Raw genomic sequence first — 16,241 nt, 5'->3', positions numbered from 1 at the left:
GTATTTTTTACCAGGTTGGCCAGGCTGGTCTCGAACTCCTGACCTCAGGTGATCCACCCGCTGTGGCCTCCTAAAGTGCTAGAATTACACACCTGAGCCACCGTGCCCAACCAAACGGGGTCCAAAATTTTAAGCCCAAGCACTGGAGAGCCCGGCCCAGCACACACGTCCCTGGAGTGGGAGTGGCCGTGGAAGTGGTGCCGGCAGTGCGGGGTCAGGCCTCTCCTGCGCAGGGGTGGGAAGAGGCAGGGGAGCAGTGGGGGGATGTGTGCACCAGGCCTGGGTGTGGCTGCCAGGTGCAGGGAGGGCTGGGTCACCAGGGCCACCCCACCTGGCCCTGTCATCATCTCGCCACCCAACCCCAGGCCTTGCCCAGTCTGCAGGCAGCTTAGATGCCTGTTTCTCTGCCCCAGCTCCAAAGGGCTGCCAAAGACACAGAAGCCCACAGAAAGCTCAGGGAGGTGGCCCGGTCTGGTCACGTGGCCAGCAGGACCTTGGGGTGCAGTCCTGTGCCTCCCTGACAGCTGCAGGCCTGGGAGGAGGCCAAGCCCCTCCTTGTGCCTTGGTTTACTCATCTGGGCGGTGGAAACCCTCACACTTGGCTCACGGGGTGGTTACAGGGACTGACGGAACAGGAGCCACTCCAGGACCTATAGGTCCTTCTAGGCTCTCTGGCCTCCTTCCAAGAGGCAAGGGCCACGCCTGTCCCTTTCTCCGTGGAAGTGGGGTGATTTATGAGTCCACACCCATGGGCTCCTGGACGCTCTAATGCAGAGACACTGGACCACCGCTCAAGCGGTAGGCTGGCTCCTTGGCCTGAGCCCGGGGCTGCTGGCACGCACCTCCCGCTAGACTCAGGGCGAGAGGCTGCGGGGGGAATTCTGGGTGCGTCTTCATAAAAAAACAAGGCCCTTGGGAAGGAGCTGGGCTTGTGCAGCACAATGGAAGACGGGAGATGCGATGCACGTGGAATTGGTTCAAGAATCACTTGAACCTGGGAGGCAGAGGTTGCAGTGAGCCAAGATCAAGCCACTGCACTACAAAGCTAGACTTTGTCTCAAAAAAAAAAGAAAAAAATAGCTGGGTGTGGTGGTGCACACCTGTAATCTCAGCTACTCGGGAGGCTGAGGCACGAGAATCACCTGAGCTTGGAAAGTGGAGGTTTCAGTGAGCCGAGATAGCATCACTGTACTCCAGCCTGGGTGACTTTTTTTTTTTTTTTTTGAGGCGGAGTCTTGCTCTGTCGCCCAGGCTGGAATGCAGTGGCGCAATCTCCGCTCACTGAAACCTCCACTTCCTGTGTTCACGCCATTCTCCTCCCTCAGCCTCCCGAGTAGCTGGGACTACAGGTGCCTGCCACCGCGCCCAGCTAATTTTTTGTATTTTTAGTAGAGACGGGGTTTCACTGTCTTAGCCAGGATGGTCTCGATCTCCTGACCTCCTGATCTGTCCGCCTCGGCCTCCCAAAGTGCTGGGATTACAGGCGTGAGCCACCGTGCCCGGCCCAGCCTGGGTGACTCTTGCTCTACTCAAGAGAGAGATTTTGCTTCCAAAAAAAAAAAAAAAAAGAAAAAGAGAAAAGAAAAGAAAAGCCAAAAGGCGTCGAGCACCAACCTCATTCACAATATAGTCCAGCAGTTCGAAGATGGCCATGGCGGGCCGGCTATCCATCCCGTGACCTGCACAGGGAGAGAGATGGAGGTGAGAGGGGCCAGTGGCCACCTCACTACTTCTGGGGGTTGGGCTCCCAGGGGCTGATCACCACCGGGCACCCTCCTCCCCACGCCAGCCTAAATCGGAGGTGGGTGTGCAGAGGCACAGGACAAAGCCCCTCTGCCTGACGCTGAGTTCCATTCCCCGGGATGCCTGAGCCTCTAGTGAATTAAAAAAACGGCAAAAGGAACATGAACATTTTTTGAGAAGTCACACATTTCGCTCGGTGAGGCTTGCCGGACGTGCCAAAGTCATCACCCTCCTCTCTGGCGGGCAGGGGGAGGGACGGTGCTGACCGCAGGCAAGGACAGCACTGTGACCTTGCATGGAGCTGCTGGCGGTGATGGTGGCAGGCCCCGAGTGCCATTCAGGGCGGAAGACCGGCTAGGGGTGGCTGACCCGTCTGAGAACCAGCTGGCCAGGCCTGGGCTTGGCCGCTGGACTTTTGCCTTCTGCCTGTCCCAAAATGGGCAGGCAGGCTGGGGCCCTGGGCTGGGGGCAGGGCTGGGGATGGTGTACCACCTGGGAGGGGCTGAGGCCAGGCCTGAGTATAAGGACTTGGGGGACTCTCCCTGGGACCAGATCAAGACATCCCAGCAGTCTGGCTGGAGGGGAGGGCTTGGGTTTGCCAGTGCTGTGAAAATCACCTTCTCACAGCCCCAGCCCGTCCGGGGTAGAAGGACCACAAAACGTGGCCTGCTCGTGTCATAAAATACCAGTCAGCCTTTCAAAAGGAGCCAGGCTCTGACACGCACCACGGCGTGGAGGACCCTCGAGGACACCGCTCCGGGAGAGAAGCCACACACAAAACACAGAAGGCCACACAGTGTGCGATCCCGTTTCTGTGAAATGCCCAGGACGGGCCAGTTCACAGAGGCAGGAAGGGGACGGAGAGTGACGGCTGATGGGGACGGAGAGTGATGGCTGATGGGGACGGGGTTTCCTCTTGGGAAGCTGAGAAGGTTCTGGAATTAGAGGTGATGGGGCGCAGCACTGTGACTGAAAACCACTGAAATGAGTGAGTTGTGGGGAGTGTGCTTCAGTTCGGAAACGTGGTTTTAAAACCAACCAGAGTCCGCTACAGGGTCCTTTGGGGTCTAACTCCACTAACTCTCCCTGATGTCTGACTTCAAAAAAAATCACAGGACCCTCCCGTGACTCTGCACCAAGCAGGGTCCGCCCCTGGTTCTTCCCTCAGGCGGTGGAAGTGTCCGCTCAGGCGTCTCTGGCTGGCGTCTGGGAGCTCCCGCTCCCGAGGTGCCCGCCCTAAGCGTCGGATTGTCCTCTGCGAGCCCAGCTGTCCCTGGGGCCTGAGCCCTCCCGCCCCCTCCTGGGCTGCGTCCCCTCCTGTGTGTGTTGGGGCCGGAGCCAGCAGGCCACTGAGGGCCATGCCAAGTCAGATCTCCACTTCGGGGCTCCCTGGAAGGCTTGGCCTGCACACAGGAGCGTGTCACCTGCAGAATCCAGGCTCTGCAGTGGCCAGTTTCTTCCACTTTTCTGTACGTCTGAAGGCGTTCAGGATAAAATGTTGGAAAATCTAACTACCCAGGGGCTTGGCGGCAAAGCTGCGCTCCCAGATCCCGCCAGCTGGCAACAACAGGTGCAACTGCCTGGACAGAACAGGTTTGGGGCACTCACTGCTTCCAGCTCTGTCCCGGGAAACCCCAGGACCATCTGAGGACTGCTGACCACAGTCGGCACCATCCAGGGGGACAGGTGGTGCGACAGGGGCAGAGGAGAGGCAGCTGCTGGCCCAGGCACAAGCAGGCCCCGCACAGGGTACTGCGCGTCCGGACCGGAAGTTGCAGACGCAGGCCGTACCGCTGATGGGGCGCCCGGGGGGTCTCGGCCGAGGCGAGATGCTGTGAGGCTCTCCTTCTTCCCCGTCGACCACTGGCCGGCCAAAGATGGCCTCCAGCTCCTTGGCGTCGGGCGGGGGGATGGGGTACCTTCCGATGGCCAGCTCCACCAGGGACAGGCCCATGCTCCAGATGTCCGACTGCACCGAGTAATGTGTGCCCTGCAACCGCTCCGGCTGCAGCAGAGGCAGGAAGGAAAGAGCCCAGAGGGGCGAAGATGGCAGCTGGAACCCGGGAGGCTTGCCCCATTACAGCTCCAGTCACCCTCTCCATGGCTAATGACCACAGCAATGGACGGAGAGCTGTTAAGCAATTCTACCTCCCGGCTCAGCAACCCAGGGCCTCCCTGCAGCACTTGCTGAAGAGGCTCCAGCCCGACGCCTGGAGCTGGTGTCGACCGCAGCTCTTGAAGAGCCCACAACGCTCAGCGCTTTTGGGAATGGACGATCGGCCCCAGGAAGCAGGGGCCTCCTTCTCCACGGCTAACATCCAGAGCCTGCTCCAAGGCTCAATTTGGCAGGCTGCTGAATCCCCAGTCATTTCCTAAAAGACCCCAGAGTCCAATTTCTTGGTCCAGAAATGAAGTAAGGGCCAGGTGTGGTGGCCCATGCCTGTAATCCCAGCACTTTGGGAGGTTGAGGTGGGAGCCCAGGAGTTAAGACTAGGCTAGCCCCTATGGCGAGACCCCGTCTCTACCAAAAGCATTTTTTAAAAAATCAGCCAAGGCTGCTGGGTGCAGTGGCTCATGCCTGTAATCCCAGCACTTTGGGAGGCTGAGGCGGGCAGATCATGAGGTCAGGAGATCGAGACCATCCTGGCTAACACGGTGAAACTCCATCTCTAGTAAAAATACAAAAAATTAGCCGGGCGTGGTGGTGGGCGCCTGTAGTCCCTGAGTCTCCTACTCAGGAGGCTGAGGCAGGAGAATGGCGTGAACTCGGGAGGCGGAGCTTGCAGTGAGCCGAGATGGCGCCACTGCACTCCAACTTGGGTGACAGAGCGAGACTCCGTCTCAAAAAAAAAAAAAATTACCCAGGTGTGGTGACAACATGCCTGTAGTCTCAGTTGCCTGGGAGGCTGAGGCAGGAGAATTGCTCAGACCCAGGAGGCACAGGTTGCAATGAGCCAAGATTGTGCCATTGCACTCCAGCCTGGGTGACAGAGCAAGACTCTGTCTCAAAAAAAAGAAAACAAAGAAAAAGAAAAAGAAAGAAAGAAAGAAACCTGGCAGGCATTGCTAGAGACAAAAACCTCCGTGAGAATTCCAATAGGAAGGGGAGATCTGGCTGGGTGTGGGGCTCAGGCACACCTGCTGGCAGAATCCCAGCACTTTGGGAGGCCGAGGCAAGAGGGTCACTTGAGCCCAGGAGTTCATGACCAGCCTGGGCAATACAGCGAGACCCCGTGTCTACAAAAGACTGAAAAATTAACAAATAAAAAATAGCAAGGGGAATCCGAAAAGCAGGCTCCCAGGAGGCACCCAAGCCTTGTGGCAAGTGGGCAGAGCTGACGGAGGGGAGGGTGCAGCTGGGGTGGGAATGTCCCGGGGGCGCTCACGGCCATGTAGGCGCGTGTGCCCATGAAGTAGCTGGGAAAGCCTTGTGGGAGGTGGGGAGAGAGCTGCGCAGGAGAACTGGCGGGGAGAGCGGAGGGGAAGAGATGGAGGGGAGAGCTACGTGGGAGAACTGGGGGCGAGAGCTGAGGGGGAGAGTTGAGGGGAGAGCTGGGGGGACTCACAGCCGGGGGGACTCACAGCCATGTAGGAGCGTGTGCCCACGAAGGAGTTGGCCATGGAGTCGATGAGCTGGCCGCTCACCCCGAAGTCACACAGCTTGATCTCCCCTCTGGAGTTCACAAGGATGTTGGAGGGCTTCACATCTGGGGGCGGCAGGCGGCGAGTGAGGGGCGCCCAACATTTGCCTGCCAGCCCACAGGGCTCTGAGGAGGGCGGGTTGGGCCTTACCTCGGTGCATGATCTGGTGCTTCTCTCGGAGATACGCCAAGCCCCGGAGAACCTGCAGGGGAGCACGGAGAGGGTCACGGGACAAGGCCGCCAGGACTTAGCTCCTGACCGAGCCCAGGGGTTGGACCTGAGCAGCCAAAGCTGGAGCGAGGGACCTGCGGCAGGAACCCTGTTTCAGGCTGCGAGGAGCTCGCTGGGGCGGAGCAAGCGAGGGCAGACGATGCTGATGGTCCTGTGCTGTGTGCAAGTAAACCCCGGTTCCCACACGGCTGCAGTGCGGCCGATGCCATTACTGCCTCTGAATCAGGGCACACGGCTGAGCCCCAGGGAAGCTGAGACGGTGGCCCACAGCCCGGGAGTAGGCCGGGCTGCTGAGTTTGCCCACACCAGCCTGAAGGGCAGCATCTGTAACGCATCTGGGGCCCCAGGGACTGTGCTAAGGGCCCACAGATGGGACGGGCTAAGGGTGCCCGGGAAGGACGCTGCTTCCCCCAGGCCCACCCTGGAAGGAGCATCCCGAGAAGTGAAGGAAGCAGCACAGGCAGTGCTGACGGCAGCTTTCTACTCTGAAGCGCATGTCTGGCAGCACGCAGCCTGTGTCTTAATCCCAACTCCGGTACGGGCAGGCGGGACTCGGCCCCTGCTATGGGCAAGGTGCAAGCTCCTAGAAGCAACACGCACGGTCTGCTGAGGCCACACGGCTCTGCGGAGCAGCTGCGCTGGAGACCGGGCAGCAGAGACGCCCTTGGCCCCGGTGGCATTTCTAACAGCAAGGGGGAGTGTGTCTGGAGGTCCTGGCGTCCCACGTCCCACCCCAGGGTTTCCCCTTCAACAAGCTCCTGTCCCCTGCAACGTACCAGCGGCCAACATCCCCCTGCCACGAGGGTCAGAGAGGACCAGCATGGCAAACAGAGGATACTAAGAGTGAAGAGGAAACCTAACGTCTTCACTCGGCAGATGGTGACCTCGGGCCCCAAAAGGGACGTCACTTGTTCAAGCTCCACAGGGGGTGGGCACAGCCTTGGCCACTCTCTTTCTGCAGGGGCCACCCTAACCCCCACCGCACCGTGAGTGGCTCCTGGAACCCTGGCCGTGTGGAGGAGGCCTGTGCGTGGTCTGCGGCGGGACTCACCGCAATGCTGACTTTCCCCAGGATCTCCTCGGGGATCCTCTTGGCCTCCTTCAGCACCTGGTCCAGGGAGCCGCCATCCTAGAGGGCACACGACGAGTGAGTGCAGGCTCTGAGCAGGTGGCTGGGAAGCCACGGATGCGTCCCCCCACTCCCGGCGAGGGGGCGGTCTGCCTCCTGACTGATGGGAAGCAGGGGCGGGAGCCCAACTCCACCCACTGGTCAAGGGGCCTTCTGATAGTTTTGCTTCGGGTCTGCACACCCGCCCACAAGGTGGCAGAGAAACAGGGCCCAGGGCGCCCCCGCCTCCCGTCCCTTCCTGGAATCAGTTGCGTGACTCGGCCCTCCTGACGTCGCCACGGCAGAGGCTCTGCTCCAGGCCAGCCCAAGCCGTGGCCGGGGGCTCAGCCAGCTGTGGGGCCTGCACTCCCTGAAGCCTGCATGGTAGGCTTGTCTGTGCACCATGGGAGGCGGCCAGGCTGGAGATCAGCTTCCTGGGCCTGGGTCCTCTTCCCAGCACACGAAGGGAAGGGGAGGGTGAGGGCGTGGAGGAGAAGCGGGTGCTGCCCATGTGGGAGGAGACGGAGGGTTGCTGTGTGCCTGTCCAGACCCCCACAGGGGCTCCCTAACCAAGCCCTGCGCCTGTCCCTGCCGCTTAGGACAGAAAGGCCAGGTTGAGTAGGAACAGGTGCCAGGGGGTGCATGGACTGTAGGACGGACCCCAGTGAGGCCAGCCCAGGTGACCGTGACCTTGGCCACTCCCCACAGCCTCGGTCTCCTCGCCGCTGTGCCGGGCATCCTGTGGAGGCCTGGGAACCAGTCATCATGGCTAGGCTGGCCCCTGGGTGCGGCCCCACCTCCATGTCACGAATGGTGAAACAGAAATTCCATGTCTTGCCCAAGGCTGCCTGGCAACAAGCCTGGGGACCCAAACCCCCAAATGCCAAAACCCCAGGCCCTGGGAGCCACCCAAGATGCCTCTTCAGAGGTGGAGGCTCCGGACACACCTGCCAGGCCACCCCCAGGACAGCAGGGGTGACCGGCCGAGTTCCCACTGCCACCGTCTGGCATGCTTCTCTTCTGCGCTCAGCAGGAGGAAAGCGGAACTGAGGCTGGAGAGGCGAGCCAGGGAGCCTGGATTTCCCCACCACGCTGCTCCAGGACTCCTGCAAAAGCCCAGCCTTCCCCAGGACGGCTTTCATTCACATGGGTGGGAGGAGCCGGGGGAGAAATCCTGGGACTCAGGGGTGCCCGGGTTGCCGCTTTCTGGCCACTTCTGCCCAGCTAGGCTCGGAGAGAAAGGCCGAGGGCAGTTCTAGAGAACCCGACACGCTCTGAGGCCTCTAGAGCACAGATGTGACTCCATCCACCAGCTCCAGGCTGAAGATGCAGACACACAGGGTGGGAGGGCAGGTGTGGCCAGGGTCCAGACAGCCCAGGAGGAGGGGCTGGGATGGGAGCTCCGGTGAGCCAGGGCCAGGTGGAAACTGCTTCCATTCTCAGTTGTTATCAATCTACCTTAAACTAATTCTTTAAAAAGAGGCCAGACATGGGCTAGGAGCAGTGGCTCACGCCTGTAATGCCAGGACTTTGGGAGGCTGAGGCAGACGGGTCACTTGAGGTCAGGAGTTTGAGACCAGCCTGGCCAATACGGTAAAACCCCACCTCTGCTAAAAATACAAAAAATTAGCTGGGTGTGGTGGTGGGCGCCTGTAATCTCAGCTACTCCGGAGGCTGAGGCAGGAGGATCGCCTGAACCCGGGAGGACCGCCTGAACCCGGGAGGACCGCCTGAACCCGGGGGGACCGCCTGAACCCGGGGGGACCGCCTGAACCCGGGGGGACCGCCTGAACCCGGGGGGATCACCTGAACCCGGGGGGCAGAGGTTGCTGTTGGTCGAGATCACGCCACTTTTCTCCGGCCTGGGTGACAGAGCGAGACTCCTCAATTTAAAAAAAAAGGCCAGACATGGTGGCTCACACCTATGCTCCTACCCCTTCGGGAGGCCGAGGAAAACGCATGCTTGAGCTGAGGAGTTTGAGACCAGCCCGAGCCACACAGTGAGACCCCATGTCTACAAAAGGTACAGAAATTAGCTGGGCGTGGTGGCGCAAGCCTGTAGTCCCAGCTACTCGGAAGGCTGCAGTGGGAGGATCCCTTGAACCTGGGAGGTCAAGGTTGCAGTGAGCCGAGATCGCCCCACTGCACTCCAGCCTGGGTGACAGAGGGAGACCCTACCTCAAAAAAACAAAAACCAGAAAGAGACCAACAACTTCAAAGAGGCAGGGTGGCGGAAAACAACCAACACAAACCAACACAACAAATGCAACCAACACAGCCAACGCAGCCAATGCAGCCAGCGCAGCCAAGGCAGCCAACGCAACCCTAAAACCCTAAAACCCCTGCTCCCCAGCACAGCTCCTTCAGTCTCCGTTCCTCAGAGGGTCACAATCAATGTTTGCTGCGTGAGGAAACTGAGAAAGCCCTTCCCAGGAGGTGAGGGCGGGCGGAGTGCTGGGCTGCGAGCCTCGTGAGCTGGCGGGAGGCGCCTCACAGGAGCTGTCTCTGCGGCCGTCTTTCTTCACTGTGACATCGGCGCCAGGTCACTCTCTGGGGTGGGGCCGGTGTGGGCACTGCAGGGTGCTGAGCAGCGCCCCTGGCCTCCACCCACTCCACGCCAGAAGCACCCCGCAGACGTGATAACCACACACGTCCCCAGACAGCGCCAGGTGTCTCCTGGGAGGGAGAACTGCCCCTGGTTGAGAAGGGCTGGTCTCCAGCTATAAAGACCAACGTCTGGCAGGACAAGCAGTTTGTCTGAGTCACAGAGACAGGATGTGGCGCAGAGGGTATTGCAGCTGTGTACTGCTGGCTCCAAATCTCACTCTGTGCATGACCACACACTTCTACCGTGTGTGCGTGTGTGTGTGTGTGTCCGTGTGTGTGTGTGTGTGTTTCAAATAGTCTTGTAACTGTACTTTTGTTACATAGGTAGTAGGCGAACACATTTTTCTTGTATAAAATTCAAACGAAGATAAAAAACCCAGACGCCCCATCGCTTCCACCATTCTCCCCTCAAGTGTGACTCAGATTGTTCCAGATCTTTTCTTTCTCTCTGTGAGACAGGAGTTGCCCAGACGGCAGCAGAGTGGTGGGATCTTGGCTCGCTGCAGCCTCGACCTCCTGGGTTCAGGCAATCCTCCCACCTCAGCCTTCCAAGTAGCTGGGACTACAGGCGCGACATCAAGTCCTGCCAATTTTTTGTAGAGACTGGGGTTCCTCACGTTGCCCAGGCTGCTCTCAAACGCCTGGGCTCAAGAGGTCCTCTCGCTTCAGCCTCCCAAAATGCTGGGATTACAGAAGTGAGCACCTGGTCCCCAGATCTGACTGTGTATTTGGAAATACAGTCTCAGGACTCACTCTGTTGCCCAGGCTATAGAGCAGTGGCTCAATCATAGCTCGCTGCAGCCTCGACCTACTGGGCTCACGTGATTCTCCCAAAGCGCTGGGAGGCCGAGGCAGGAGGGTCACTTGTGGACAGGAGTTCAAGACCAGCGTGGGCAACATAGAGAGACACCATTTCTACAAAAATAAGCAAATAAATTCGCTGTGCATGGTGGCTCGTGCCTGTGGTCCCAGCTACTCGGGAGGCTGAGGTGGGAGGATGGCACCAGTGTACTCTAGTCTGGGCAACTCAGCAAGACCCTGACTTGAAAAGACAATAAATAAATGAAAGAGCCAATGCTATGTTTCTTTTTCTTTTATTTTGAAACGGAGTCTTGCTCTGTCGCCAGGCTGGAGTGCAGTGGCATGATCTCGGCTCACTGCAAGCTCCACCTCCCAGGTTCGTGTGATTCTCCTGTCTCAGCCTCCTGAGCAGCTGGGACTACAGGCGTGCACCACCGTGCCCAGCTAATTTTGTATTTTTAGCATAGATGGGGTTTCAACATGTTGGCCAGGATAGTCTTGAACTCTTGACCTCGTGATCCGCCTGCCTTGGCCTCCCGAAGTGCTGGGATTATAAACGTGAGCCACGGTGCCCAGCCCATGAGATGTTTATTTTCTACAACCACCCCTCCACTACATGAGTAGTGTTGTATTTGGGGATACTCCCATTCAGTACACCCTTGTGGATTTCACTTTGCCACTGCAAAGCGGCCAAATATCATTCTTGAATCACTCCCTTAGTGATGGACACGTCCAGTTTCCATTACTGCAGAACAACGTGGGCATTCCTCAGCAGATTTCACGAGACCCCGAGAAAGGCCAAGGGGCACCTCTATGAGGTCCCTAAGTCACTGGCTCTCCTCTCCCATCCCATGAGGTCCCAGTGTCCACTGGGTTCTTGCCCCGAGTTATCCAGCAATAGGTTCAGGCCCAAGGGAAGCAGCCAGCCCCACTGTTCCTAAGCTCCAGTCACCAACAAGTGCTGGCCATTTTATATAAATACATGACTGCGCACGGTGGCTCACCCCTGTAATCCCAGCACTTTGGGAGGCTGAGGCGGGAGAATCATTTGAGCCCAGGAGTTCAAGATCAGCCTGGGCAACATAGTGAGATCCCATATCTACAAAAAACTTAAAAAACTACCTGAGCGTGCTGGTGCACCTGTAGTCCCAGCTCCTTGGAAGGCTGAGGCAGGAGGATCGCTTGAGCCCAAGAGGTGCAGGCTGCAGTGAGCTAGGATCATGCCACTGCACTCCAGCCTGGGTGACAGAGAGAGACCTTGTACCCCCCTACTCCTCAAATAAAAGAAAATAAAGAAGACACAGAAATATGGGGCAATTGCATAGAAATACAGGGAAATGGCCGCAGGACACGGATGCAACACCCCGTGCGTGCCAAGTGCCATCCTGGGGAGAGCTCACATAGTCCTCACCACAGCAGGGACTACCGCCTCCCTCGGCTTCACAGCAGAAGCAGCAAGAGTCCTGTCCTGAACTCGTGGTGAGAGTGAGCAGTGGGGCCGAGACCTCATCTGGACGCCCATCCTCAGCCCTGGTGCTAAGCTGCCTCTTTGCCTCACTGGGGTGGCCTGGAAGGGAATGAATCAGGTGCTGGGCAGGCCCTGCCGTGGAAACCTATGGGCACATGGGTGAATTCCGAGGGCACCGTTCAGCATGGAGAGGATTCACAGGGCCGGCGAGGGTGGCAGGGATGGCCCCCTTGGATGGCTTTACTTCCTAGGATGCTGCCCTGTCAGGGCTCACCTGATGCTTTAAAATCAACATGTTCCACATTGTTTTTTTTAGTTCTTTTTTTTTTTTTTTTGAGACGGAATCTCACTCTGTCGCCCAGGCTGGAGTGCAGTGGCGCCATCTTGGCTCACTGCAAGCTCCGCCTCCCGGGTTCATGCCATTCTCCTGCCTCAGCCTCCTGAGTAGCTGGGACTACAGGCGCCCGCCACTTCGCCCGGCTAATTTTTTTTGTATTTTTTTTTTTAGTAGACACGGGGTTTCACCATGTTAGCCAGGATGGTCTCAATCTCCTGACCTCGTGATCCACCCGCCTCAGCCTCCCAAAGTGCTGGGATGACAGGCGTGAGCCACCGCGCCTGGCCGACTTTTTTTTTTGAGACAGTCTTGCTCTGTCGCCCAGGCTGGAGTGCAGTGGCGCCATCAGCTCACGGCAAGCTCCGCCTCCAGCGTTCAACCGACTCTTGTCCTGAGTAGCTGGGACTACAGGCGTGCACACCACACCTGGCTAATTTCTGTCCTTTCGTAGAGATGGGGCTTCACTACGTTGCCCAGGCTACTCTTGGACTCCTGAGCTTAAGTGATTCACCCACCTCAGCCTCCTAAAGTGCTGGGATTATAGGCGTGGGCCACATTTTTTTTTTTTTTTTTGAGATGGAGCCTTACTCTGTTGTTGGAGTACAGTGGTGCGATCTCGGCTCACTGCAACCTCTGCCTCCCAGAGTCCAGCGATTCTCCTGCCTCAGCCTCCTGAGTAGCTGGGATTACAGGCACTCGCCACCGTACCTGGCTAATTTTTACATTTTTAGTAGAGACAGGGTTTCACCATGTTGGCCAGGCTGGTCTTGAACTCCTGACCTCAGGTGATCCTCCCACCTCGGCCTCCTAAAGTGCTGGGATTACAAGTGTGAGCCACCGCCCCTGGCTAGACAAACTTGGAACTTTTAAAGAATGCACCCCATAAACACAGACAGCATGGCCTGTGTCTCCCTCTTGCAGCTTGGTGGTCTGTGTGGTGTCCCCTGGGGTGCCAGCACCCACTCAGGGAACCCCCATTTTAAATTCACCAAGAACAGAGGTTGGGGGAGGGTTGCCATGCTCTCCCGTTTCCGCATGGGAAGCAGGGGTCTTGAGAGCTGAGTCAGCCACGTGAGGGGAGGACGAAACTCCTGAGTAGAGCGGGTGCCTGATGGGCGCGAGGAGCGGGAAGACGAGGAAGACGAGGAGGAATGGGGAGCACTACATGACAGAGGGACCACCTCAGACCACAAAGCACTTCCTCATCCTTTCCTCGCCCTTTGATGCCGCCGGCACCGTGACTCTGCGAGCAGCGGGGCAGACGCCAGGTCTCCCTTGCTGGCGGGAAAGGGGTTCCAAGGCGGGTGCCGCCTTGCCCGAGTCACATGGCTATGTGGGGGCCTTGCTCAAATTCACTTCCTGCCTTTATTACAAAATTGTCAAAGGGGATCGCACGTTTGCAGGGTGTCACCCAAGCATTCTGGTTTTGCAAAGGATGCCGTGTGGCGGGCAATCTGATACCTGATGAGCTCGGTGTAGCGGGGTCGGCAGCGTTTCCTCCGGGGTTTTGAGCTCTGGCCACTTCTCCTTTTGTTCCACCCAATCTTACCCACTTCTGAGCTTCAAGGCCAGATAGTCTTTTTTTTTTTTTTTTTTTTTTTTTTTTTTTGTGACGGAGTCTTGCTCTGTCACCCAGGCTGGAGTGCAGTGGCCGGATCTCAGCTCACTGCAAGCTCCTCCTCTCGGGTTCACGCCATTCTCTTGCCTCAGCCTCCCGAGTAGCTGGGACTACAGGCACCCGCCACTTCGCCCGGCTAGTTTTTTGTATTTTTTAGTAGAGACGGGGTTTCACCGTGTTAGCCAGGATGGTCTTGATCTCCTGACCTCGGGATCCGCCCGTCTCGGCCTCCCAAAGTGCTGGGATTACAGGCTTGAGCCACCGCGTCCGGCCGGCCAGACAGTCTTAACAAGGGGGCACGTCGGAGTCCATGGAGGGGGTGCCTGTGCCCCACCCTAGAGACTGTGATCCCACAGATCTGAGCTGGGGGAGGCACAGACCCGCCTTGACAAGCTCAGACTGCCACACCTTCCTGAGAAGGCCATTTAAAAACGGTCATCAGCTTAGTTTTGTTTTGAGACAGCGTCTCGCTCTGCTGCCCAGGCTGGAGTGTAGCGGTGTGACCAAAGCTCACCGTAGCCTCAACCTCCCGGGCTCAAGGGAGCTTCCTGCCTCAGCCTCTCACGTAGCTGGCGCTACTTTTATCCCCATTTTTAAATGTTGTTAAAAATCTTAAAACAGGCACGTGCCACCACACTCACTTAATATTTTCAATTATAGAGATGGTTTCTCACTCTGTCGCCCAGGCTGGTCTCGAACTCCTGGGCTTAAAAGATCCTGATTACAGGCATGAGCCACTGTGCCCGGCCTGATAATGATCAATTTTTAATCGCATCTGGCCTGGAACCCAGCAATTCCCTCACACGGTTTAACCTCACAGGTTTGCCTGCGAGTCAGTACCTTGTTACTTGAGATGGGGCAGAGACTGGAAACAACCTACGTGACCCCCAAAACGGGAGTGTTTTCCCTCTCTGCTGTCCTAACGATACCCGGGATACAGCAAGAGAAAAAGCAAAGCCGGGAGGAAGGCATGAGTGCTTAAAAAACAAAATCATTGGCCGGGCGCGGCGGCTCATGCCTGTCATCCCAGCACTTTGGGAGGTCGAGGCAGGAGGATCACTTGAGGTCAGGAGTTTGAGACCAGCCTGGCCAACATGGTGAAACCCTGTCTCTACTAAAAATACAAAAATTAGCCGGCATGGTGGTGGGCACCTGTAATCCCAGCTGCTCGGGAGGCTGAGTCAGGAGAATGGCTTGAACCTGGGAGGTGGGGTTGCAGTGAGCCGAGATTGCGGCACTACTAGACTCCAGCCCGGGCGACACAGTGAGACTGCCTCTCAAAAAACACAAAAGGAAACAAAACAAAACCAAAGCATCTATATACACAGCTGTATGGCATCCCCTGGAAGCCGGCGCACTGCTGCCTCCGAGGAAAGGGGCCATGACGGGGAGCCTTCCTTCTCCCCAACATGCTCTATTCCAGGGAGGCCCTGCCCCTGCCTCTGTCCCGGACGCACTCACCATGTGCTCCATGCAGATGCTGATCTCCCCGTCGCTGTAGAAGGCCCCGTAGAAGCCCACGATGTACGGCGAGTTGCACTCATGCAGGACCTGCAGCTCGCGGATGATCTGGTTCCGGATGGCCGGCTTGATCTCAAGGTGGATCAGCTGCCGGGGAGAGGGGGGAGACCAGCTTGGGGGCGCCCGAAAATGGGATGAGGACATTTGGGGCCTCTGCTCTGCAGGCGTTCACAACAGTGGTCAAGACCAACTCAGCCCCCGCTCCGCAATTCCACCCCTAGATGTTCGCCTGGGAGAAGTGGACACGTGCGTCCGCACAGAAACGTGTCCACAAGCGCTCATACCACCACGATTCACAGCAGGCAAGGGTGGAAAGAGCCCAGGCGCCCACTCAGGGCAGAGCAGGCCAACCCAGCGCAGCCCATCCCCCACCGAAACAGGACTCAGCCGTAAAAAGGAACCAGGCCTTGACCCCGGCCACGGCGTGGATGGACCCTGAGGGTGTCACACTTAGTGCGAGATGCCAGACACAAAAGGCCACACAGTATGTGATCCCATTTCTATGAACTGTCCAGGACAGACTGATCCAGGGACAGGAAGGGGATGCATGGGTGGCGGGGGCTGGAGGAGGGGATGGGGGTGACTGCTGATGAGGACAGAGTTCTTTCTGGGGTGATGGAATACTGTAAAATTGACTGTGATGATGAGGACAATGTCATGAATATACTACAATCCACTGAGTCACATACTTTCAAAGGGGACACTGTAAGGTATGTGAATTACACCTCAATAAACCTGTTTTCAAAAAAGACCAACGAAGCAAATACTTAATTCCCGCTCAGTTGTAGTGGGAGCTGTGTGAAAGCGTTTTTCCCCGTCAAACCAGACTTTGACAAAGTGCTCACCTTTCCCAGGAGGGAGGCAGGGCAATGGCTCCCCTCCAGCCCTCTCCCTGCTTGGGGTGGGTCTATCTCGAGCCCCTTCCCACCCTCAAGCTGGAGACACCCCGTGGAGACGTTAGGCACACAGAGCCGCGGACGCCCCTGAGGATTCTCCCTCTCCTTCCACCCAAGTTCAAGACGGCAGGGGAAATCTTCATCACATTGACCCTGGTGCCACTTTAAAAAGGCAAGAAGCCAAAGATCCACTCAAGAGGTCAGAAAGGAGCCTGGCGTGGTGGCTCACACCTGAAATCCCAGCACTCTGGGAGGCTGAGGCGGGTGGA

The 16,241-nt window shown here is 57.7% G+C and overlaps 2 protein-coding genes across 3 annotated transcripts in view; one reads left to right on the top strand and one right to left on the bottom strand.

The window, feature by feature from the left end:
• FSD1 (fibronectin type III and SPRY domain containing 1) overlaps positions 1 to 16,241 on the top strand; it is a 293,078-nt gene that overhangs the window by 63,855 nt on the left and 212,982 nt on the right. The gene's annotated exons all lie outside the window — the stretch shown is intronic.
• The window catches only part of MAP2K2 (mitogen-activated protein kinase kinase 2), a 35,954-nt gene that overhangs the window by 5,771 nt on the left and 13,942 nt on the right, over positions 1 to 16,241 (bottom strand). Inside the window, exons 3-8 of one of the 2 annotated variants that reach the window (XM_050770583.1) lie at positions 15,017 to 15,163; positions 6,668 to 6,745; positions 5,536 to 5,587; positions 5,326 to 5,450; positions 3,535 to 3,748; positions 1,615 to 1,679 (exon numbers count right to left, since the gene is read on the bottom strand). In XM_050770583.1, the coding sequence (XP_050626540.1) occupies positions 1,615 to 1,679; positions 3,535 to 3,748; positions 5,326 to 5,450; positions 5,536 to 5,587; positions 6,668 to 6,745; positions 15,017 to 15,163 (681 nt within the window). The remainder of the gene's footprint in view (positions 1 to 1,614; positions 1,680 to 3,534; positions 3,749 to 5,325; positions 5,451 to 5,535; positions 5,588 to 6,667; positions 6,746 to 15,016; positions 15,164 to 16,241) is intronic. The other variant, XM_050770584.1, reaches the window with a different exon arrangement.

This window comes from Macaca thibetana, chromosome 19 (genome assembly GCF_024542745.1).
Source record: "Macaca thibetana thibetana isolate TM-01 chromosome 19, ASM2454274v1, whole genome shotgun sequence".
Lineage (NCBI taxonomy): Eukaryota > Metazoa > Chordata > Mammalia > Primates > Cercopithecidae > Macaca > Macaca thibetana.
The sequence above is the reverse complement of the archived record's forward strand: the minus strand, read 5'-3'. Positions and strand labels throughout refer to the sequence as shown.